This window comes from Grampus griseus (assembly GCF_964374135.1).
Source record: "Grampus griseus genome assembly, chromosome: 5".
Classification (NCBI taxonomy): Eukaryota; Metazoa; Chordata; class Mammalia; order Artiodactyla; family Delphinidae; genus Grampus; species Grampus griseus.
The window spans coordinates 74,643,001-74,668,284 of NC_138998.1; the positions used below are offsets into that span (position 1 = coordinate 74,643,001).

Genomic DNA, 25,284 nt, shown 5'->3' on the forward strand with positions numbered 1-25,284 from the left:
ATTGCCAGATAAAATACAGCACCCAGTTAAATTTGAAGTTGGAGTGAAAGAATAATTTTTTAGGAATTTCTGTTTTATTCTTTTGCTACACCTAGCAACCCTAAGCAGGAACTATGCCGGCTTCTGGGCCTATACAAATAAATCATGTGTGAATTCTGCCTTCTAGGAGCTCACAGTCTAACGTGAAGATAAGACATGAACTTAAATCACTTTAACGTAAGTGGCCCTGAGAGATACTAAAAAAGCATTTCAGAGATGATTATTGAAGTGTCCACATTAAGGTGTCTGACACCATATCCAGATGTAATGAGACCCTCTCAGGAAAATCCCCTGCATAAGACCTTCTGACAAGGTCACCAGAAGATTTTTCTTTCTCCCAGGAAGCAATGAGAACCACAGGCTGTGTGGTTATTGTTCTTAAGGCCAGGTGTGCCCAGGTTGCCCGGTCCCTCCTATCTGTAGTATTATCCCCTCTTCAGAGTTGTTTTTTGTATAAAAATCATGTTTAGGTTGCTTTTTTCATATATATGCATCTCTCTACTGAACTGGGGACATTTTTGTCTATTAGTGTCTAACTAAGTAAAAGAAGATTGTGATGGGATATCACCACAGGCCCTTGATTTTGACCTAGAGTGAAACCGTAAAAGGGGCTGAAAGGAAGTCTACCCCCACAGTCATCTGTCTGTACGTGCAGGGGGCGGGGAACAACTACTCCTCCCCGCGGTTTGCCGTCAGCCAAAGCGGCCCATCAGTTGCATCCACTCTGGGACCTTTGGCTGTTTGAAAGCCTGAAGCACTGCAGGTGAAACCCTGAGCTGTAATTAACCAGGTTTAGAGAATGAGTAAAATACTTTAACCTGCCTCAGTCTCTCTGTTTCTCTCTCACTGCAGTCAAAGAATTTAAATATGATCTGGCCTGGGAATGAGGAGTGAATGGAAGCAGAGGGAACTGCCCCAATGTGAAAAACCCTAAGACAAGTTCATAAAATAATAAAAGTTAAAAGATCCTTTGTACCTTTGAGAAAAACAGCTTGAAATTAGAAACCAAACCTCAGTAGCCCTGAGCATAATCCCTGAAGAGGGAAGCTAATGAAACCCCAGCTATCAGAGTGAATCCTGATTTCATTCACAGATATGAAATCATTGATGATACTATAGCCATCGGTTGAGACTAAGCGCGATTGGCAATACCAGTGGGCCACTGCCCATTGCTTGTCTTCAAAGCCACCACTTGGTGTCCGCCGTTTTCCTCCTCTCCTGCTCTGGCTCACTGTGGCGATGCTTCCTATAAGCCACTGATATTGCTAAGCCACAGATGCTCATCAGGTCCCAGCATGTCTCCCAAATCAGCCTGCTTCAGCAGTCACCCCAAGGGTGTAAAACCTTTCCCTCTACCTGCGCTATGCTGTGTTAACAATACTAAGAATACTGTGGTAATGATACTAGCCAACATTTATTAAGCACTTACTATGTGCAAGTCACTGTGGACAACACTTTACATACATTCTCAAATTTTTCTTTATGACCTGACATTACGAAGTCAGTACGATTAGCCCCATTATATAGATGAAAAAACAGTCTTAGAGAAATTAAGCTATTCATTGTCGCTGGTAAGAAGGAATTTGAATCCAGGTCTGTCTGATTCCAAACTTGTGTTGCCCTGTATGCACACTGCCTATGTTAGTATGGCGGTTCCCCCCAGAAACAGCCTCTGAGACAGGGATTTAAGTGCATGCAGTTTATTTGGGAGGTAATCCCAGAAACAGTGGAAAGGGAGTAGGGAAAGTAAGATGGTGAATGGAAGAAAGCAAATAGAGGTGTGTTATCAAGCCAGTTATCCCTGGAGCCCAATCCTGCTGGAGGACTCTGGGAGACAGTGCAGAACACACCCCAGAGCTACCCCAACCTGAGGGGTGAGGAAGTTCTCCATCACTGGCTAAGGGCTGCTTCCTCACCCTGTTCCCATCTGTCATTGGCCGAGGGCTTCTTCCAGGGCCATTAACTTGCTGGCATTAACAGCCTGCCCAGCTCATGGCCTGAGCTTGCTCTTTTTGCTCCAGAAAAAAAGCTCTTAGGTAGAAAGTCACATCTGTACACAATAAGCAACCTTTTTAAAAAAAATTTATTTATTTATTCATTTATTTAATTTTTGGCTGCATTGGGTCTTCACTGCTGCGTGTGGGCTTTCTCTAGTTGCAGCGAGTGGGGGGCTACTCTTTGTTGTGGGGCACAGGCTTCTCATTGTGGTGGCTTCTCTTGTTGCAGAGCACAGGCTCTAGGCGTGCGGGCTTCAGTGGTTGTGGCTCGCGGGCTCTAGAGCCCAGGCTCAGTAGTTGTGGCGCACGGGCTTAGTTGCTCCGCGGCATGTGGGATCTTCCCAGACCAGGGCTCGAACCCGTGTCCCCTGCATTGGCAGGCGGATTCTTAACCACTGCGCCACCAGGGAAGCCCCAATAAGCAACCTTTGAAAGCATGTGGATGGGTGCCAGCAATCTCCGCACAACGCCTTACAGAGATTTTAATAATTTTTAGCATTTTAATCACTACTGTTTCTCTCCTTCGGTAAGGGACGAGTCCATAGGGGCTGCAGGGCAATAAGTGACTGGCACTGTGCTGTAGTAAAATCACACTTGACCTTCAAACCTGACACATTGTCCCAAACCAGCTACTTCGTGTAACTTCCCTAGATGAGATCATTCCGAAGGGGCTCTCTTGATCCTTGCTGCGTCAGACCCATCCCACTGGCCTTCCTATCGTGACCAGAAATATCCGAATCCTAGGATGACCTCAGTTAAGCTGTCAAACTGAGACCCCTGTAACATATGGTTTGTATTTCTCCTTTAAAAAGAACAACACTCAGGAAGCAATAAAACCAAGATTTTTTTTAAGAAAAAGAAGTGGGCTCTTTCTTTCCTAAATGAAGCTATTTTGATTAAAGTGAAGACTGCAGATACTTTTAAAGCTTCTGTTGGAAGTGCAAAGATTATGGCTCAATTCCATTTTCTCCGTGCTCCATGCCCTCTCTCTCCTTTATGCTATTCAACCTGGCACCTCCTTCTCCCTTGTTAATTAACCAACAGCTTCCAAGATCACCAGGGCCCTGTAGCAGAAGGCGCTGGACACTCAAGTGTGGAAAGCTGGTTTTGAATTATGTAAGAATAGGATGCTTAACCTGAAATTCTTGGAGAGGCTCCTGAATGCCTCTGATAAAATTGTATACATCAATGTTTCATAAATGTGCACATTAGCATTTTTCTGAGGAAAAACTATACAGCTTTTAGCAAATGCTCAAAATTGAATAGGATTTCAAAAGATTAGGAACCCTTGTGTTAGAATTAATTCCAGATGTCACCAGATGGCTTGAGGAAAAGCAGTAGGGCAGTCTCATCTTTCCAAGCAGAACTGAGCTCGTGTTCCTAACATTTAATTTATTATTCAGTCCACAGCTTTTGTGAATCTTGTCTCCTAGCTACAGATCTTAACTGTGTTTTTAGTTTGGATTTTTATATACTTTGCAACTTTGGTGTTTTCCTATAAACTGGAACATGGTTAAACATGAACAAAGGTTTTCACACTTTAGAGGCGAGCTGATTGGATAAAGCCACTGGTCCAACGTACTAAATTACAAAATACTGCCTAGACCAAGCTGAGTTGTTAACCATGATACAAAACTTCGCTATCAGGGGTTCCCTGGTGGTGCAGTGGTTGAGAGTCCGCCTGCCGATGCAGGGGACACGGGTTCGTGCCCTGGTCCGGGAAGATCCCACATGCCGCAGAGCGGCTGGGCCCGTGAGCCATGGCCGCTAAGCCTGCGCGTCCGGAGCCTGTGCTCCGCAACGGGAGAGGCCACAACAGTGAGAGGCCCGCGTACCGCCAAAAAAAAAAAAAAACAACTTCGCTATCAGGCTCAAAGGGCTGAGTCCTGAATAATCCTGAGTCTTGGAGCATTCAAGTGGCTGGCAGCCCCAGTGCAAAAAAGCAGCCCAAGCGCTGGTTGGTTCATTTATTTACTCAACAATTTAAAAATTCCTACTCTGTGCGAGGCATTGTGCTACGTATTAGGGATGCTACACTGAATAAGTTTCCTGCTTTCATAGATATTAAATTCTACTTGGGAAGACAGACATTAAATAACTAATCACATAAGTGAAAAGTGATGCTGTAACAGCACAGTATAGGGGCACATGAACTAGGTTGCGGGAGTGGGGTGGAAGGAAAGGCTTTCTTGAGAAAGTAACCAGAGAGCAAACTCAGAAGCCTATGGCTTCAGTTACCACAGATGACTTGAGAAATGTGTTTCTGTAGCCCATATCTCTCCACCAAGCTCCAGACTCAAAGGACCAGTAGCCTACTTGATATTACTTGTATGACTCCAAGGCACTTCTAATCTACATGCCCCCAAATGAGAGTTCCTAGTTTGTAATCTTTTTCATAATAAAATGTTGGGGGGAAATGAGTTCATAAACTTCCCTCCTAAATATCATCTCTCCCACTACCCATCCAGATGCAAAACCTAGAAACCAAGGCCAATGTAAATACCTCCCCTTTGCCTTACTTCCCAAATTTATCACTAAGTCCTGTTCATTTTACCTCCTATACTTCTCTCACATCTGTTCCCTCACATCTTCCCACACACCACCCTCTATTCTAGCTACTAACGTATTTCCTCTGGACAATATGGTGGCTTTCTATGAGTCTGATCGTGGTAGGAAACAGAAAACACTCTCAGCTAGACTTCTAATGACAGAGTTGTGGATGAGGAAACCAACAAGGAGTGTTCAGACACCCAGAGAGTAGCAAAACATTATCACCCTGAAGGGACAAGGGGAGCAAATGTTTTATTGGAGCCTGGAGAGAACTGGAGCCCAGTGGCTTCTCTGAGTTGTAGTCTCAGAGAGCCAAGGCATCAGCCAGAATGGTGCTAAGAGGGGAGGAATTCTCCAATATCTCTCCTCTTTCCCTCCTATCTTCTGCCAGGTGACTCCTATTGACTAAACAAAACCGAAAGCTGAAACGCAATTCTGAGTGATGCCATCCTTGCACACAGCTTGCGGGAGCCAGGGAGGGCAAAAATCTCCCTGTCCTCCAAATACTGCATATCTGTGCTCTGATCATTGATTGATGATCAATGTGCAGACAAAGAGGTGGGTGGCCACCGTTGTTGCACATCCCTCCATTGTTGTAAGCCCCTCCCCCTCTGGTTGAAGTGACTCACGGGATTTAAAGGGCTGGCACCCTTTCTTCCTCCTTTCATTTTTCTCTTTTTCCTCTTTTGAGAGTCAGACATTAAAGACTGGGATATTCAAAAGCAACTATTGTTGCTATACAGGGAAAATTAGAATGTGACCATGCATGCCCAGGGAAAATCTTAAAGATTCAACACACACACAAAAACGTTAGAACTAATAAATGAATTCAACAAAGTAGCAGGATACAAAGTCAACACACAAAAATTAGTAACATTCCTGTACAACTAACAATGAACAATCTGAAAAGAAAATTAAGACATTTCCATGTATGTACAATATGGAAATTTCCACTATGTATAATATTATACATATTATAATTCCATGTATAATAGCCTTAAAAAGAATAAAATACTTAGGAATTAACTTAACCAAGGAAGCGAAAAACTTGTACAATGAAAACTTCAAAACAATGATGAAAGAAATTGACATAAATAAATGCAGCACATCCCATGTTCATGGATTGAAAAATATTTTAAGATGTCACTATTACCCAAAGTAATTCACAATTCCAATCCCTATCATAACCCCAGTGCCAGAGATGGAAAAACTCATCCTGAAATTCATATGGAATCTCAAGGTACCCTGAATAGCCAAAACAATCTTGAAAGAGAAGAGCAAAGCTGGAGGAGTTACATTTCCTGATTTCAAACTTACCACAAGGCTACCATAATAAAAACAGTTTGGTACTGGTATAAAGGCAGATAAATAAACCAATGGAATAGATAGAGAGCCCAGAAATAAACCCTTACATACATGGTCAAATAATTTTTGAAGGCTGCCAAGACCATTCAATGGGGAAAGGACAGCCTTTTCAACAAATGATGCTGGGAAAACTGGATATCCACATGCAAAAGAATGAAGTTGGACCCTTACCTAACATCATATATGAGAATTAACTAAAAATGGATCAAAGATCTAAATGTAAGACTTAGAAGTATAGAAATCTTAGAAGAAAACATAGGGCAAATCTTCATGATATTAGATATGCCAATAATTTCTTGGATGTGACACCAAAGACATAGGTAACAAAAGAAAAAAAGGGACAAATTGGAAACTTCGTGAAAATAAAAAAACTTCATTTTTCAAAAGACAATATTAACAGAGTAAAAGGGCAACTCACAGAATGGGAGAAAATATTTGCAATCATATATATGGCAACAGATTAATACCCAGATATGTAGAGAACTCCTAAAAATCAACAACAAAAATACAAACAACCCAATTTTTAAAAGGGCAAAGGATTTGAATAGACATTTCTCCAAAGAAGATATGGAAATGGCCAATAAGGACATGAAAAGATGCTCAACATCACTAATCATTAGGGAAATGCAAATCAAAATTACGAGATACCACCTCACACCAGTTAGGATGGCTACTATTAAAGAAACAAAAAAATAGGGCTTCCCTGGTGGTGCAGTGGTTAAGAATCCACCTGCCAATGCAGGGGACACGGGTTCGAGCCCTGGTCCAGGAAGATCCTACATGCTGTGAAGCAACTAAGCCCGTGCACCACAACTACTGAGCCTGCGCTCTAGAGCCCACGTGCCACAACTACTGAGCCTGCATGTCACAACTACTGAAGCCCACGTGCCTAGAGCCCATGCTCCGCAACAAGAGAAACCACTGCAATGAGAAGCCCACGCACCACAACAAAGAGTAGCCCCCGCTCGCCGCAACTAGAGAAAGCCCGCACACAGCAACGAAGACCCAACACAGCCAAAACTAAATAAATAAATTTAAAAAACAAAAAAATAAACAAAAAAACGAAAATAAGCATTGGTGAGGATGTGGAGAAATGGGAACCCTTGTGCACTGTTGTGAAGTAAATCAGAAAGAGAAAAGCAAATACTGTAGGCTAACGCATATATATGGAATCTAAAAAAAAAATAAAATGGCACTGATGAACCTAGTGGCAGGGCAGGAATAAAGATGTAGACATAGAGAATGGACCTGAGGACACGGGGGGGGGGGGCGCCGGGGGGTGAGGCTGGGGCAAAGTGAGAGTGGCATGGACATATATACACTACCAAATGTAAAATAGTTATAGCTAGTGGGAAGCAGCCGCATAGCACAGGGAGATCAGCTCGGTGCTTTGCGAGGACCTGGAGGGGAGGGATAGGGAGGGTGGGTGGGACACTCAAGAGGGAGGGGATATGGGGATACATGTATGCATATGGCTGATTCACTTTGCTGTACAACAGAAACTAACACAGTATTGTGAAGCAATTATACTCCAATAAAGATCTATTTAGAAAAAGAAAATATCATAAATCAAAGATGCATTTAATACACCTAACCTACTGAACATCATAGCTCAGCCTAGCCTACATTAAACATGCTCAGACACAGTACACTGTAGAGTATCCATCGTTTACCTTCCTCATTGCGTGGCTGACCGGGGGCTGAGGCTCCCTGCACTGCCCAGCATCATGAGAGAGTATTTTACCTCATATCGCTAGCCTGGGAAAAGATCAAAATCCAGAATTCAAAGTACAGTTTCTACTGAATGCATATTGCTTTCATATCATCATAAAGTTGAAAAATCCTTAGTCGGACCATCATAAGTGTGGACTGTCTGTACACAGTTGGAAAAAGTCTAGAAGGGAACGCGCCAATGTTAAGAGTGGTGTTCCCTGGGTAGTGGGATCATGGGTGATTTTTATTTCTTATCTATAAGCATGTATTAATTAATACATGCTTTCTTAAAATAAGCAGGTATTAATTAAGAAAAATCAGAATAAGTTTGTTTTTGTTTTTTTTGCGGTACGCGGGCCTCTCACTGTTGGGGCCTCTCCCGTTGCGGAGCACAGGCTCCGGACGCGCAGGCTCAGCAGCCATGGCTAACGGGCCCAGCCGCTCCACGGCATGTGGGATTTTCCCGGACCGGGGCATGAACCCGTGTCTCCTGTATCGGCAGGCGGACTCTCAACCACCGCGCCACCAGGGAAGCTCCAGAATAAGTTTTGACAAGTCAAGTCAACTAGGAAAAACATCTGAAACCTCAGGTGAATATGTGAAACACTTATAGAAGAGGGATGAAGAAGGGAGAGGTTTTCACAATTTAATCTAATTCAAAGCTAAATTTATTAAATACCTAGTTTCCCCAAATCACTCAGTATGAGTGTGCAATATATTGATGGACAGATTTCAGTTTCTGGGTTATTTTAATTCTAATTAAGACTTTCAAAACGTAGATTTTTTTTCCTTTAAAAAAATGAAATCAATTGGGTTATTAATTTTTCCCCAACTTGATTTAAAACATTAACCCAAAACTAAATGCCTTAAAAGAACAAAGCCATTCACATTAAAATTCGTGCAGCATGCCAATGGTAAGAATATTGTTATTCTTTATTAACAGTGATTACTTCCACGGAAGAGTAAACAACTATGCTTGGAAGTAAAACCAAAATCGCAACTAATGAGCGCCGTTCTGAGATCGAGGGCCACAAAGTGAAAAATTTGCAACTGTCATCAGAATTACGCAGAGATAACGAGACCGAGGATTGATTTTTATTGATTATCAAGAACAAATACATTCAAAATGGTATACTAAACATCAACTAAAAATACAGTCAAAACCCAGAGCCAGAGGAATTCCTTCAGAAACCTGTTCGCCCTCTACAGCAGTCCCTTCCTCTGGTCCCGGCGGGTCCCCTTCGCCACTTCTCCCAGCTGATGCAGGGCAGCGCTCCTCCATGGAAACCCTCGCTGCAGGGACGCAGGACGCAGAACTCAGGTCTCCCAGGTGATCCGAAATCCCGCTCAGCCCAGCGCTCCAGCTGCTCGCCCGGCCCTTCCCGGTGCGGCCTTGCCCCGGCCCCGCCCCCCGCCCCGCCCCCTCCAGGCCCCGCTCCGCCCCGCACCTGGCCAAGCCGAGCTCGCCGGCGTTCTGTGCGTCTCTCGCCCTCCGCCGGAGTGTGACGAGCCGGGGTCCGACAGGGGCCTACTGCGCAAGCGCAGGGCTGCGGACTGCGGGTAGGAGAGGTTTGTTTGCGCGCCGGAGACAATGAGGCGCGGCGTTCGGCGGGCTCCTTCCCGGAAGCGGAAGCTTGGGGGGCGGGCCAAGGGGGGGTCGGGAGTCCGCGGCGGTTAATTCCTTTTACAGTGCGGCTCTGCTTCCCTCCGCATGGGCTTTTCTGAAGCTGCGAGAGATGGTCAGGTCCGGATCTCGACCGGGCCAGGTGAGGTCTGCGGACCTGAGGAGTCCACTGTGAGGGTGGAGAGGGACGGAGGGAGTCCTCGGGCCGGGAGACGTGCAGAGCTCCCTGGGACAAAAAGTAAAAACGGAGACAGTGCTGCCGCACTAAAAATAAATGCTGGGAGAGGAGACGAGGCGGGGGTGGGGTGGGGACCTAATCGTAACACCCTAACACAGCCGCTCTGCCCTTAGATGTATATTCTGTTGTAATCGTTGGGGTCCACCTGAGCGCTGGCTTTGGTGTGGGCCCCGGGTTCGTGTCCAGCCTCCGCCGCTGGGTGGGTGACTTGACCTCTCGGAGTCTCAGGACGTTGTTGCATCAACTACAGGTTCTCGGCTTTTCCAACAAGTGCCGCTACTAGCTGGATCTTACGTCACAGTTGCTGGTATTTTACTACTAGTTAAAAAAAAACTCACAACTCTCCCAGTTAGTGTCCCTGCATTTAGCCTTACCCCTCCTCAAATGCACGCCCCTCATCGATTCTCTTTTCTGCTTAAAATCCAGCTCTGGAACACTTCTTCCTGTTTTTTTTTTCCAAGATAAAATCTCAGTTCTTTGGCCTGTCCACACAGCCATTTTTCGATCGGGCCCGTGCATTCCTTACCAGCCTCCACCCCCATTCCAGTAATACCCAGAGCTCTTCACCTGTGTGTTCTCCAGTGCCCTGGGCGCCCGTGTTCTCTCAGGCCTCTGTGCCTTTCCTCTTTGTTCTGACTAGAATGCCCTTCTTTGCCTGAAATCTTCACTTTCCGTCTCTTGTCCCTCAGCTCAAGGACCACTTACAGAAGTCTTCTCTAACACTCTCACAGTTCCATCGTTTGGGTGCCCCTCAGCGCCCCTTTTGTGCCCTTGCTAACCCTTATCAAGCCATTTTTCAGCCTAGAGACATTGCTTGGCTTCCTCCGCTACTAAACAGTTTATCTCTGTATTTTCAGGTAATCAGTCAACCAATAGGAATCAGTCAGTCCTCACTCAGACCCTCTACTTAGAGTGATCTTACTCCTCCTTAAGTATATCCACACATGCATCCCTTTGTTTGGTCTTCCTTCATTTATCAACTCACTTTTAATGCTGTCTTCCCCATTAACGTGAATTTTACATTTTTTTTCAAAACCTGGCTCCAGATTTTCTTCATGAGTACTTCCAGAGCAGCCCCACCCTTATAGATCTTTCTTTTATATTGAATGAATGCAGAATACGTGCAGTCAGCAAGGGGGAAAAACATGGTTTTTGTAGTCACAGTCACCTCCGGATTCAAATTCCAATTCTGCCACTACTGTCATAGTGATAGTAAGCAAAGTACTTTTTACTGCTCCGAGCCTCCTTTTCCTTATCTATAACATAGGTGTAAAATTCTGCCTCAAAGAATTGGGGAGATTAAATGAGAGAACCTGATAAAACATCTGTTTCACACTTGGCATAAATTGTGCAACACAATTTAGCCCCCTTAGAAACAGTTTATTACCATCTCAATGATAATAATAGCAGCTAACATTTGGGTAGCACTACTACAGATATTACATGTAATTTCTCATTTAATCTTCACAACAATCTTAGGAGGTAGATAACACTCCTCATTTTATTGATGAGGAAATTGAGGGATGGAGACTTCAGATAACTTCCTTGCAGTTACACAGCTGGTTAGCAGTGGAGACAGGATTGAGACCCACATAGCTGGTGCCAGAGTCCATTCTTTTAAACATTACTCTTTTAAACATCTCTTAGATATATGACTTTGAACAAGCCACCTTTCTGAAATTTAGGTTCCCATCTCACAGAAGTAATAACAACTCACAGGGTGTGGATTAAATGGAAATGAAAGGCTTTAGTACACTAAATTATTCTACAAATGTAATTTTATCTTGCACTTGTTGGTAGGAGATATGACTCCTAAGAAATATTTACGATTTTCTCAAATAGCAAAGTAGAAAGTTTAATGATAATACTTAGCGGGAGTAAATGTGAGATAAAGCAAACTGATTCTGTCATGCATTGCCATTTGGGGCACTTGTTTTGGAAAGTGGTTTTGCAGTTTGTATCTAGGTCCTTTAAACAACTAATAACCTGTTATCAAATAATTAAGCTTTTAATCTTGAATGTGAAAGGCTATTTTCAGTATATGAAAACATTTCAGGTTTGTTTTTTGACTGTGAAAAATATGAAACAAACCAAGGGCATATTATGTTACTTCCACTCAAGGAAATACTACACAACCATTAAAAAATTTGAAGACTATGTTAATATGGAAAAAGACTTAAAAGTAAAAACACAAGACTCAAAATTGCAACTATCTAGTCATGATGACTAAATAAATAATCCATATGAAGCCCCAGTAGCAAATAGCACAGCTATTGCCTAGATTTTGGTTTTTAAATACTGTTGTCCACTGAAAGGAACCATGACTTTTGGGAAAAATGGTCAACTCTAGGGCTGAGACCTAGATATATAAAAATAAAATGGAAACAACAGAGTGAAAAGTCAACTTATGGAATGGGAGAAGAATTTGTAAACCATATATCTGATAAAGGGTTCATAAACAAAATATATAAGGAACTGCTACAACTCAACAGCAAAAAACCAAACAACCTGATTGAAAAATGGGCAAAAGACTTGAATAGGCATTTCTCCAAAGAAGACGTACAAATAAATGGCCAACAGGTATATGAAAAGATGGTCAACATCACTAATCAAGGAAATGCAAATCAAAACCACAATGAGATATCACCTCACACCTGTTAGGATAACTATTATTAAAAAAAGCACAAAACAACAACAGCAAAAAACAATCCAGAAAATAACAAGTGTTGGTGAGGATGTGGAGAAATTTGAATCTTTGTACACTTGTTGATGGGAACGTAAAAGGGTGCAGCCGCTATGAAAAACAATGTGAAGTTTCCTCAAAAATTAAAAATAGAACTATCATGTGATACAGTAGTCCCCCTTTGGATATTTATCCAGAAAAATTAAAAACAGAATCTTGAGGAGATATTTGCACTCCTATGTTCATGTAACATTATTCACAATAGCCAAGATGTGGTAACAACCTAAATGTCCATTGATGGATTAGTGGATACTCAATGGCATGTTATTCAGCCTTAAAAAAAGGAAGGAAATCCTGCTATGCAACATGAATGAGCCTTGAGGCTACTATGCTAAGTGAAATAAGCCAGTCACAGGGCAAATATTGCATTATTCCACTTATATAAGGTATCTAAAAATAGTGAAACTCATAGAAGCAGAGGGTAGAATGGTAGTTGCCAGGGGCTGGAGGGAGGAGGAAATGGAGAGTTGCTATTCAATGAGTATAAACTGTTAATTATGCACGATGAGTAAGTTCTGCTATAATCATCATACTATAGTTAACAATACTATGTTGTGCACTTAAAAGTTTGGTAAGAGAGTAGATTTCATGTTACCACAATGAAAAAAAAACTGGATCAGGTTATTGTAAGCATTAGCTCAAAAAATAATGGGGACATGTTAAAAAGATACAGGAGCCGGTTTAAAAACACTCCTACTGACAGAATCTGGGACAATTTGAGCGTTAGTATAAATAATGATAATAATGCATCATAACCCGTTAAGTAAAACAGGAATTAGTAAGTCCGTACTAACAAATGAAGAAGTACTTCACTAAGGTTGAATGCCAACTAATAAATGTAGAAGGAATGATGTAAGTTAGAAAAATCACCATTTGACAAATGATTAAGGCAAGAATCCTCAACGGATGCTACTGGACGAAAGTTTGATTAATAGGATGTCTGTGTAATTTCAAAGTATCTCCCCACAAAATGCTTAATATTTACAAAGGTAAAAATAGTAACCTTGTAGTGAAAACTCTGATAGGCACCATCTTTAATCAAACTTAACATCGCCAGTAATGGGACAAACTGACATCATATGCCTGCTCATATTGTATTGAGAAGGATACAACATCCCTTTTGTGGTATTCCTGCCAAAAAAGCACAACCTGAAACTAATCATGGGAAAGCAGACAAGTCTAAATGTCCAGAGGGACATTCTACCAAAGTAACTGCTCATACTCTTTAAATATGTCTGTAAAAGACATATGGCTGTAAAAGACAATGAATGACAACCCGAGGATCTGTTCCAGATTAAAGGAGGCTAAAGAGATAGGACAACTTAAAAGGCAACATATGATCCTCGATTGGATGGGGGCCAGAATTTTTTTTCTATAAAGTACAGTGTTGGGATAATTGGCAAAATGTGAATAAGATCTGTAGATTAGATTATAGTATGGTTTCAGTGTTAATTCCCTGATTTTGATAATTATACTTTGGTTATATGAGAGAGTGACCTTGTCCTTAGGAAATATTTAGGAATAAATATTTTTTTATAAATTTATTTTATTTATGTTTGGCTGCGTTGGGTCTTCGTTGCTGCGCACGAGCTTTCTCTAGTTGCAGCGAGCAGGGGCTACTCTTCATTGCAGTGCGCGGGCTTCTCATTGTGCTGGCTTCTCTTGTTGTGGAGCACGGGCTCTAGGCACGTGGGCTTCAGTAGTTGTGGCACAAGGGCTTAGTTGCTCCCCGGCATGTGGGATCCTCCCGGACCAGGGATCGAACCCGTGTCCCCTGCATTGGCAGGCGACTACCCAACCACTGCTCCACCAGGGAAGTCCCAGGAGTAAATATTTAAATATAAAGTGGTATCATGTCTGTAACTTAATCTGAAATGGTTCAGACAAAACGTAATTACATACTTTTTTTTTGAGAGAGAACATGGCAGATGTAGTAAAATGTCAGCAGTTGGGGAATCTTGGTGACATGTATACAATTATTTGTACTATTATTTCAAAATAAAGAATACAAAATAAATTTGAAGGAAATGTGCCAGTGTGATACTGTTACAGGGTGCTTTATTTTGGTTAATTTTCTCTACCTGGTTTTCTGTAATATAACCTAATGTGTGTGTTTTTTGGAGAAATGCTGTATATAATCTTACAATTATGCCATTATTTATCTCAGATAGTATACTAATTTTAATTTTGAAAGATAATTATTGTGGTAGTTGTTTTTAGACCTAGAGCACAATGGTTTGGCTTTTTATTGTGGTCCTGGCCAGGACACCGACATAGATATTGTGAAAGGAAAGATCCTGAGGGGGTCATGCAGGGGCCAGTGGAGCTATGTTACATGGGATCTTACTTCCGCCAGTGTTGGTTCTCACTGCTGGCTTTATGACTCCATCATATTCGAAGTTATCTTAAGGAGAAGTAAAACTTTTTATCAACCCAATTTAAAAAAATGTATTCTCAGTAGCATTCTTAGAAGGAGAGTGTACATATTCAAGCAAATAATAGAATATTGTATAACTCCAGAAAGTTTAATAGTTAGTGCTCAAAGCTGTCTTGGAATGAAATATGTAAACATGTCAAGAAAAATCCTAAGTGTAACTGCCAACAGTGACTACACCTGAAGGCTAGAATGAGGGAGTGAGTAGGGAATTTAATTGTGTCTTTTAAAAGTTATATTTTGAATAGAGATTATATGATATAAAGTTTTTAAGATATAAAAAGGTATACCATGAAAGTCTCCCTTCTTGCTCTGTCTCCCAGACTGTTTCCCTCCCCAGAGGCAACTACAATTAACTATTTCTTTTGTAACTCTCAAGGTATTGGATGCATGTAGAAGCAAATTTTTTTCTTTATTCTACACAAAAGGTAGCCCACCTAAGGTATTTTCTAAATCAAAAATTAAAAAAACAACATATGTGTTTAAAAAGAAAGATTGAGAGAATGAGATATAGATAAAGAGGAGTGGTAGAGTTTTCATGTGCTAGTCTTGTCAGGCATTCTAAAGAACGTGGATAAATAAAATCAGAGTTATGGATTCTGCCCTGTATCTTGAATTAACTTGTATGTTTTGAAGAACTGGGGAATGTAAAACATGTTCAGCGGTTGAGTATTGTCCAAACTTACTATAGTAGATACTTCTGATTAAAATAATATCTCAACTTCATTTTCAGCTTAAATAGACTTAAGACACAAATGTATGTGGTGTTTGCTTGACATTCTATATAGAACAAATTATAAGAGTTCAGTTGTAATTGTGGGTTTTATTAAAAATAGCATGGTACATATATAAAATGGAGTATTGGGGCTTCCCTGGTGGCGCAGTGGTTGAGAGTCCGCCTGCCGATGCAGGGGACACGGGTTTGTGCCCTGGTCCGGTAAGATCCCACGTGCCGCGGAGCGGCTGGGCCCGTGAGCCATGGCTGCTGAGCCTGCGCGTCCGGAGCCTGTGCTCCGCAACGGGAGAGGCCACAACAGTGAGAGCCCCGCGTACCGCAAAAAAAAAAAAAAAAAAGGAGTATTATTCAGCCTTAATAAGGAAGGAAATTTTGTACATGTTACAATATGAAGATATTGTGCTAAGCTAAATAAGCCAGTCACAAAAGTACAAATAGTGTATGATTACATTTATATGAACTTCCCAGAATAGCCAATTAATAGCAACAGAAAGTAGAAGGGTGTTTATCAGGAGCTTAGGGGAGGAGGGGATGAGACGTTAATGATTAATGGGTACAGAATTTCAGTTTGGGAAGATGAAAAAGTTCTGGAGATGGATGGTGGTGTTGGTTGCTCAGCAATGTGAATGTATTTAATGCCACAGAACTGTATACTTTAAAATGGCTAAAATGGTACATTTTATTTTGTGTATGTTTTACCACAGTAAAAAAGGGAACGGAAACAATGAATAACATTTCAGGTTTTGTCCAAACAGCATACTGAGAATGTAATAGAAAAAATATTTGTATATATACTACAATATAATGCATTATGTCATAGGTATTATCTTCAGGAAAGCACACTGGACCTGCTAAATTAACAAATGGAAAGAAAGGGTAAGTACGTAAAGAAGTTTACAACTTCAGGAAATCTCAAGAGATTTTCAAGTGTTTGGGCTAGACTAAATTTTTCCTACCCTAGAGAACTAAATGGGTCTCTACCTTCACAAAAGTCTGGGGAGGGACTTTTCATATCTTACCCATGTTGATCATTTTAGTCTTTACAATCTTCATAAAGTCCTGCATAAATCCATCTTTTACATGGACAAACTTTCTTATCCAACCTTCACTGGAAAGAGAATGTCTATTTATAATATATTTTGGGAAAACAACTTTTTGTGTCATATGTAAAGATATTAACAAACTTGTTTTCTAGGACCCATTTGAGAAAAATATCTCGTCTTAATGCAGATTCTGGCTATCCCACTCATTCTGATTCAGAAAGTCAGGTAAGATTAAACTGAATAGATACAATATATGCTATTTTAATTAGTTTTCAGGTAAAAGCTAAGAAGTGGGAATAAAAATTCAAAAGTAAAGTATTAATTGCTCTAACGAAGACTTTTTACTTTAAAACAAGTCTTCTACCAATAATAAATTGCTTCTAAATAGGGAAATTTTTAAATTACAGAATTTTTTTTTCCTGCATTAAAATTTTGTGTACAAATTTCTAAATGACTTTCTCTTTGCAGACTGAAACTGTGCAAGGGCTTGATGGTTGTGCTGCTTTGCTGCGGGACATTTTGAGAAATGAAGATTCAGGTTTTATTTTTTAAATGCTTCTTTGCTGATTACCTTTTCTCAATTAAGTAGTTCTTTTAATGCTAATGAATTTTTGTTTTAATTAATAGTAGGTTCAGAAATAGCATATTCAGAAAATAGATATAACCCCAGACCTGTAGAAAGCAAACGATATGGATCTAAAAAGAAAGGACATGAAAAACATACTGTACCTTCTGTAGTCTGGAAGGAAATTTGTAAGTATTTTTTTCTCTTATTTATTTAAATATAATACTTAATTCTGGGGGTTTTGATAAATTATTGGGATTATGCAGTTGGATTCATTTTAATAACATTGGTTATTCAGGTGTGTGTGTGTGCTTGTGCTTTTTTCTCCCTCTGTTCAGCTTCTAATCACTGAGTAGTTACTTTTCCAAGAAGAAAAGTAGGAAAAAAAGTGGCTAGGTTTGTAGGAGGAAAGGTTCAAACTCACTTTGACATTTGGGAGGTATATACAGTTATCTTTGTTCTCCCTGCCCCTTGTTTTCATAGATATTCACAAATTGGTTGGGTTTCATGTGTATATTTATTGTTTTAAAAATACTTTATGTATATATATATATATATTTTAAGTAGGTTCAATAGCTCAATTTTTGAGCTGCACAGTTAGAAGACATGGTAATAGGAAGGTAAAATTCCAAGTTGGATAAGATATGTAAGGCAAGAAGGCCTGCCACTGACTGATGGTGACTGTGGCCAAGGATGTTTTATACCCTCACAGTTAATCTTGCTGACTTAATTAAGTGTAATAATTCAGCAAGCAGTTTAGAATAATCAAGTTTTGATTATGTTGTTCCGTAGAGGCCTATAGAACAAGATAGCCCAAAATGGAAATGAAAAAGTCCATAATGGGGCTTCCATGGTGGCGCAGTGGTTAAGGGTTCAATCCCTGGTCCAGGAAGATCCCACATGCCATGGAGCAACTAAGCCTGTGTACCACAACTACTGAGCCTGTGCTCTAGAGCCTGCGAGCCACAACTACTGAAGCCCGTGCGCCTAGAGCCCATGCTCCAAAACAAGAGAAGCCACCACAACGAGAAGCCCTCGCACCGCAACTAAGAGTAGCCCTCACTCATTGCAACTAGAGAAAGCCCACATGCAGCAACGAAGACCCAACACAGCCAAAATTAAATAAATAAATTTATTTAAAAAGAAAAAATAAAAGTCCACAATGGGAATTCAGATGGTCAAGAATGGAACCAGCTAGTTCCACAGTTCAGGTGGGCCAAAAATGTTAACACAGCAGTGCACGCTTAGATTCAGCTTAGGCAAGGAGTGAAGTCTAGAAAATTATCTACAGCAATAGCCCTGGGTATTAAGAGATCAGGATCCAGGCAAAGAGGCTGAGAAAACGAGGGCAGAACATTCATAGGACTAGAGGTTGATGTTGCAGGTGGTCCTGAGTCAGAGAACTAAGGCAGAGGAAACAACTTACTAACCTATCTTGGAGGCCAGTCACATTTAGCCTCGTATTGTCTTGACCTGCTCTGCTCAAGATGGCAGTCTGTAGCCAAATGTGGCCATTGAACATTCCAAGTATGGCTAGTACAACCAAGGAGCTGAATTGTAAATGTTATTTAATTTTACTTAAATTTAATTTTAATTTGAAAACTGGTACTTGATCCAGTTATTAGAAAACTTTTAAGTATGTTTGGAATAACAGGTACATGAATCTACTTTTTTCAACTGTAAATTTTATTAAATCTAATACAGATCAAGGATTTCTGATGAAAATTTACCATCCAGATTGAGATGTGCTTAATAGTAAAATACACAGTATGCTTAGAATATTTAACGCAAAAAATAACTTAATGTTAATTACTTATTGAAATATTAATATTTTGGCTATATTGATTTGAATAAAACATGAAAATTAATTTTACCCATTTTTAATTTTTTTAATATTGCTACTGGAAAATTTAAAGTTGCATATATGGTTTACATTATATTTCTATTGGACAACATTGGTCTAAACCAGGGTAGCATACTACAGCCAGTTTTGCTTTATAAATAATGTTTAGTCATTTATTTTGTAAATAAAGTTTTATCAGAGCACAGCCATACTAATTCATTTATGTATTTTCTTTTTTTTTTTTAAGTATTATTATTATATTTTTTTGGCTGCATTGCGTCTTAGTTGCGGCACACTGGATCTTCATTGAGACACGTGGGATCTTTTGTTGTGACCCACGGGTTCTTCATTGTGGTGCACAGGCTTCTCTCTGGTTGTGGTGTGCAGATTTTCTCTCTCTACTTGTGGCACGTGGGCTCCAGGGTGCGTGGGCTCTGTAGTTTGCAGCACGTGGGCTCTCTCCTTGAGGGGCTCAAGCTCAGCAGTTGTGGCGCACAGGTTCAGTTGCCCAGCGGCATGTGGGATCTTAGTTCCCCGACCAGGGATCGAACCCGTGTCGCCTGCATTGGAAGGCGGATTCTTTACCATGGACCACCAGGGAAGTCCCTCATTTATGTATTTTCTATGGCTACTTTTGTGCTGCAGTGGCAGAGTTGAGTAGTTGTGACAGAGACAGTCGGCCCTGCTAAACGTAATATGTTTATTCTCTAGCCTTTTAAGAAAAAGTGTGCTCACCCCGGGTCTAATTGTTAAAGTAGAAGCCCATTTTGGGGGCCCAGTGGACAAAGAAAGGAGTGGTAGCGCCATCTACCTATTCCTCCAGTCTCTTACTTTTTTTTCTCAAGGCAGGTTATTTTTTGTCCAGGGCTCCCTTTCTCAGGGAACTCTCATTTAGAGTGTACATGGCTGGCAATGGTGCCGTGGTAGCAACTTGTTGGATCCCAGCTTAGCTGTTTGTTATCAGAGTTCCAACAGAAAATAGATGGCTACACTCAAATTAAGATAATTCTAAGATGGTTTATTTACAAAGAAACTCATTACAAAGATGTGACTAGAGTATACGGAAACCACAAGGGATTGTGCTAGCCCAGTGCTAGCAGCAGGAACAGAGCTTTTATTATCCTTAGGCCTTAAGGAATGAGGTGAGGAAGAGGGTACTGGGACTCAAGAGATACTGTTGTGTAGAGGAGGCTGCCTTGAGAAGAGCAGTGACAAAGCCAGCCCAAGGTGGCCTCATAGAGAGGGAGTTGGGAATAAATACTTTGAATTCATGCTTCTTCCTTTCCGTGATAATGCTGAGACTCCCATTGGATTGGACCCAACTGGAACCCTGTTGTATATCTGGTCTGGGATTTGATTTTCATTCTTACAACTAATAATTTAGCCTTACTGTGTCATGCATGTTGACACGAGACACGAGACTCTGGATCAGAGACAAAGGACTATTACTCATGCCCAGCAGCATATTTGTCTTGGTTCTCCCTTGCTGCCATTTCCCACTGGGATGATGGGATGGACCCAGGTGGATACTGCACATGCCGTAGGTTTAAGCTTCAGCTGACGACCTCTGAGCTTGGGGAATCCACTGATTTTGTAGTAAGTAGTAAGCAAGCCTGTACTTGTCTCAGGGGGAAACATTACCTTATCCCTCAAAGTTGCTCAGTACAAACACAACCCTGAGAAATGGCCCAGGTAAAGAGCTTAGGTCAAGGCCTTACTTTTTTGGTAGACCCAGCAAAACATGTAGGAGCAGAAGAGACCCATGAAGGAATGTCTCTTAACAATGTAATCCATACAGATTAGCATCCCAGAGAGAGCAGAGCAGGGTGGAGACGGGTAGAAGATGGGTTTGGGGAAGCAAATGAGAGAGATCTAGCATTCTGGGCCCCTGCATTAAATTCTTCTTTGGATTAGAGTCAGATCAGCAGTTCTGGCCCGTGATCAGGATATAATCTTATTGTCATTTCCCCTACACTTTCATCCTCGGAAAGACCTATATCCCATAGGACAGTCTCCTTTAGGGTTGCAGTATTAGAAGTGGTTCTCATTGACTTACTCCTAAGGTTGACTCTTCAGAAGCAGAAGCCTCTTTCCCTTTGCTTAAATTACTCTTTTTTAGTTTACCAAACTGTAGCACTGTCTAGAAAGGATCATCTTTTTTTTCTTTTTTGTGGTTAGCAGCTGTTAACCAGTACAAGGTTTTTGCTCTGTTGGCACAGTGCTCAAAATACACAAAAACCAAACTCAGCACTTGCTTTGTTTTCCATCTCTGCGTAAGTGAGATAATCATAACTAGAACTTTAGGAATCTATTACAGCATGTTAACTGGTATCTATATCATTTTAACTTTAGCATACATTATCTTACTATTTGGTGTTAACTGTCTTCTGGGGCTTGGGCTCCTTACTTACTTTCTGTCTGGTACCTACCTGATCACTGAGCGTCTGTGGAGTCACGCTCACCCACCCCGTTGCATACTGGGAGGAAGGAGGCAGAAAGGCAGTTCCAGAGGTGCGTTGAGAGCTTGCTTGAGAGTGCTCCTGACACTCAAAGAAAAAAGACATTTTTTTAATAAGCAACTTTTTACATCTTGATAACTGTGTTGAATGCTGTGGGCATGTGACCTACTTTCAGTATCATGTATATATTTCAGCCCTCACCTTGGGGAAGTAAACTGCTACAGGCAGAATATTTTGAGCTTTGATTGCCCGTATCAAGGCCAGGTGTTCTTTCACGTATTTCACATTATAATAGGCATCCAGCAGCTCTTATCCGCAGTAGATGTCTGTTCTGTATTTGGGTGGCAGGAATTATCTTACCTGTCAGACAATGCTTGTACATCCAAGCAACAGTGCTGTACAGCAGCTAAAATTCAAGGACAGAAAAAGTTTTGTGGACTGAATAAATAGTTATCACCTGACACCAGTTAGGCATTGCTGTCCTAAGCTGTTTGGTAAAATGTTTATGTAGGGTGCTTTTTTATAGTGAACAAGAGCAAGAAAATATACTTCATTTGTATTTGTGTAGTAACAGGCTTATTTTGTTGTTGGTGGTGTTTTGTTTTTTTTTTAATTTTAAAATTGTGTCCATTTATGGTTTTTAACTTGTCTTAGATAATTTGCTTTAAGATTTTGTCTCTTAAATACAGATATACAACATTCTCAGTAGAGTTTCACATAGAGTGAGTTAATAAAGGAGCAAAGTAAGTCATGTTAATTCTAAAGCTTTGAATTTTAAGAAGTGTTTGAGGTTTATTAATTTATGTTGGATGATGCCATCTGCTGGCAAAGGCATAATATTGTAGCTCCTCTTTATCAGAGATTGTGAAAACCATCCCTTGAAAAGTGAATGAGTGCCAGTGCTTGGGAACTATGAGTGTAAAATCTGAGAATTCCTCAAACCAGACAATTCTTATCTTATGGGACCAAAAGAAACCCAGGAGCAGAAGAGAGACCTAGGAATCAGGAGGAAAGGAAGAGTAATGTGCTGGATGGCCGTGGGCTGCCTGTGATCTCACCCTTCATCATTTTAGATTTCAAAGTTAAACTATTTTAGGAGGATGCTTTTCCATTTGATTTATTATAAAATTGTATTTCCACTAAGAAATAATTTTTTTTTACAGAAATGTTTATTAACCAATTTGTTGTAGCTCATATATTCAGGGAGTGAAGAATAATTGTTACTGCATGTCACCTCAGAGGGCACATGGTTAGAGATATTTTATTGACAGCAGTTGGGAAGATTTGTGAATATGAAATATTTATTTGTCCGTATTAAGACTTTGTAGCCATTTGGTAATAGATATAACATTTATTGAGTTCTCACTATGTGCTAGACATTGGTACTTTACATGTGCTGTTTACTTTTCACAACAATCTTATGAAATAGGTAATGCTCTTATCATCATTTTTCTGATGAGGAAGAGGAGGCCAAGAGAGGTTGAATAATTTGCCAGAAGTTATTCAGCTAGTAACTGTTAGAGCTCATATTCAGGCCAAGGAAGTATGTTCACAGCAATAGATTATCTCAAAAGGAAGAGTATAGCCCAAGTCAAAATGGAAGCATCCAATATCTCCAACCATTTTCATAGTCAAATATTAATTTAGTAGTATTTTTCTATCTTTATTGGTTATAATATTTCATCTGCCTTTAACTTTTTGCTTTTACTTGTAAGTTTTATGCTTTTAGCAATGTTTTTATTTTCAATAAATTGTATATGTATTTGGGGAATTCCATACCATTTTAAAAAATTTAACTGTTTTCACTTTTTAAATAATTAAGGAGTAACTTTCATAAAGCAAGTGCATAAATCTCAATAAATTTTTACATATGGGGTACACCCATATCACCCAGATGAAAATATAGAACATTTTCAGTACCCTACCAGGCTCCTACCCCTCAGTATTCTCACCACCACCTATCTCCTCATCCTTGAGTAACCACTTTTCTGACTTCTATCTCCATTGGATAGTTCTATTAGTTTTGAACTTCATGTAAATGCAGTTGTACACTATGTAGTCTTGTGTCTGACTCTCACACAACATCATATCTGTTAATTTCATATAGGTAGTTTGAGTATATCAGTAATTTGTTCTTTTCCATTGCTGTATAGTTTCAGATGACTATACCACAATTCATCCATTTCTACTATTCATGGCTATTTGGGTGTTTTCAGTTTTTGGCTACTGCAAATAAAGCTGTTGTGAGCATTCTCATACACATCTTTTAGTACAGGGGTCCCCAGTTCCTCCCCCCACGGCCTCTTAGGAACCGGGACGCACAGCAGGAGGTGAGCCACAGGTGAGCCAGCAAAGCTTCCTCTGCCGCTCCCCATGGCTCCCCACCGCTCCCCACCGCCCCCCACCGCCCCCTACCGCTCCCTCTGGCTCCCCATCACTCCCCATGGCTCGCATTACAGCCTGAACCATTCCCCCACCCACCCCGGTCTGTGGAAAAATTGTCTTCCACGAAACCGGTCCCTGGTGCCAAAAAGGATGGGGACCACTGTTTTAGTAGACATAAATACTCATTTCTGTTAGGTATATACCCAGCAGTGTAATTGCTATGTCATAGAATATATATTTAGCTTTGGTAAGCTTTTGCCAAAAGCTGTATATTTTTCTGAACTTACTTTGTACTCTGATAACCTATGATCTACCAAGAACACTCTCATTTCTATTAATAGTCTTTAAAAAAACATTTGGCAAGGGGATCTTATTAGACAAAGAAATAGATTTTGATAGTGATCTATAGAGTAGTGCTATGTAGAAAACTCTTGTTTTTCATGTATTAGTTTATTAATACCAGGTTTCTACTTTGTACTGCTTTGTACATAGATTAATACAAGACACTGTGGGAGAAAGTAATGAAGTATAAATACAGTCCTGCCTAAAGAATCTTATAGTTTAGTCAGGTAGACAAGAGAATGAAAGATAAGCAATATAGTACAATATGCAAGTGATATATGATTTGTATAGACAATATGTGCTCTGGGATGGTGGAGAGCAGTCACTAGACTAGAATGACTGGAAAAGGCTTCGTGGGAGAGAGAAGCCTTCAGATGAGCTTTGGTGAGTAGGTAGAATTGAATTGGAAAGAATGGTTCATCATGAGTGATGTTTTGGGAAAGTGAGAAAAGCTTGTTTTAGGTGTCTAAAATGGCCCGACTGGAATGAAAAATTTCTTAGTTGAGAGTGTTGGGAAGATGGTTGGAAAAGTATGTCATGGTTAAGCTTTGGAGACTTTAAATGTCAGGTTAAGTTCTTGTCTGAGAGCCCAATGTGTAGATTAAATCTACTTTTATTCTCACTCTAAAAGCTCTGATTTATTCATCTTTATCATTATTATTATTATTGTCAAAGCATCAGAATTGTACAAGGTATCTGTCTTTTCTATTGCATTCCCCCTCTCAAGAGCATGAGCTGGACAAGGAGCAAGGTGAAAGAGTTTTACTGGATTTTAGAGAGAAGTAACCCCCCTAAGAGAGGTCTTTATAATTGGAGAGATTTTATTAGTAGTGTTTAATAAAGATTTTAAAGACATAGTGTAGATGATTTTTGACTGGAGAACCTAATTCATTACTTACTTTAAAAAAATCATTTGAGGGCTTCCCTGGTGGCACACTGGTTGGAGTCCGCCTGCCAATGCAGGGGGATACGGGTTCGTGCCCTGGTCCAGGAAGATCCCCCATGCCACGGAGTGGCTAGGCCTGTGAGCCATGGCCGCTGAGCCTGCGCGTCCGGAGCCTGTGCTCCGCAACGGGAGAGGCCACAACAGTGAGAGGCCCGTGTACCGCAAAAAAAAAAAAAAAAAAATCATTTGAGGTGATTTTCTTTAGGGGTGATAGCTACTTCTGAGAGTACCGCAAAAAAAAAAAAAAAAAAATCATTTGAGG

At 40.5% G+C, this 25,284-nt stretch overlaps 2 protein-coding genes across 2 annotated transcripts in view; both read left to right on the forward strand.

The window, feature by feature from the left end:
- The window catches only part of ROPN1 (rhophilin associated tail protein 1), a gene marked incomplete at both ends in the record, with an annotated part of 18,946 nt that extends 9,776 nt beyond the window's left edge, over positions 1-9,170 (forward strand). Inside the window, one exon of the mRNA XM_082655313.1 lies at positions 8,833-9,170. Within this exon, the coding sequence (XP_082511439.1) occupies positions 8,833-9,170 (338 nt within the window). The remainder of the gene's footprint in view (positions 1-8,832) is intronic.
- Positions 9,171-9,314: 144 nt separating this feature from the next.
- The window catches only part of CCDC14 (coiled-coil domain containing 14), a 44,128-nt gene continuing 28,158 nt past the window's right edge, over positions 9,315-25,284 (forward strand). The window contains exons 1-5 of the mRNA XM_082654588.1: positions 9,315-9,430; positions 16,260-16,315; positions 16,635-16,707; positions 16,951-17,020; positions 17,113-17,235. Coding sequence (XP_082510714.1) covers positions 9,401-9,430; positions 16,260-16,315; positions 16,635-16,707; positions 16,951-17,020; positions 17,113-17,235 — 352 coding nt within the window. The 5' untranslated portion in view covers positions 9,315-9,400. The remainder of the gene's footprint in view (positions 9,431-16,259; positions 16,316-16,634; positions 16,708-16,950; positions 17,021-17,112; positions 17,236-25,284) is intronic.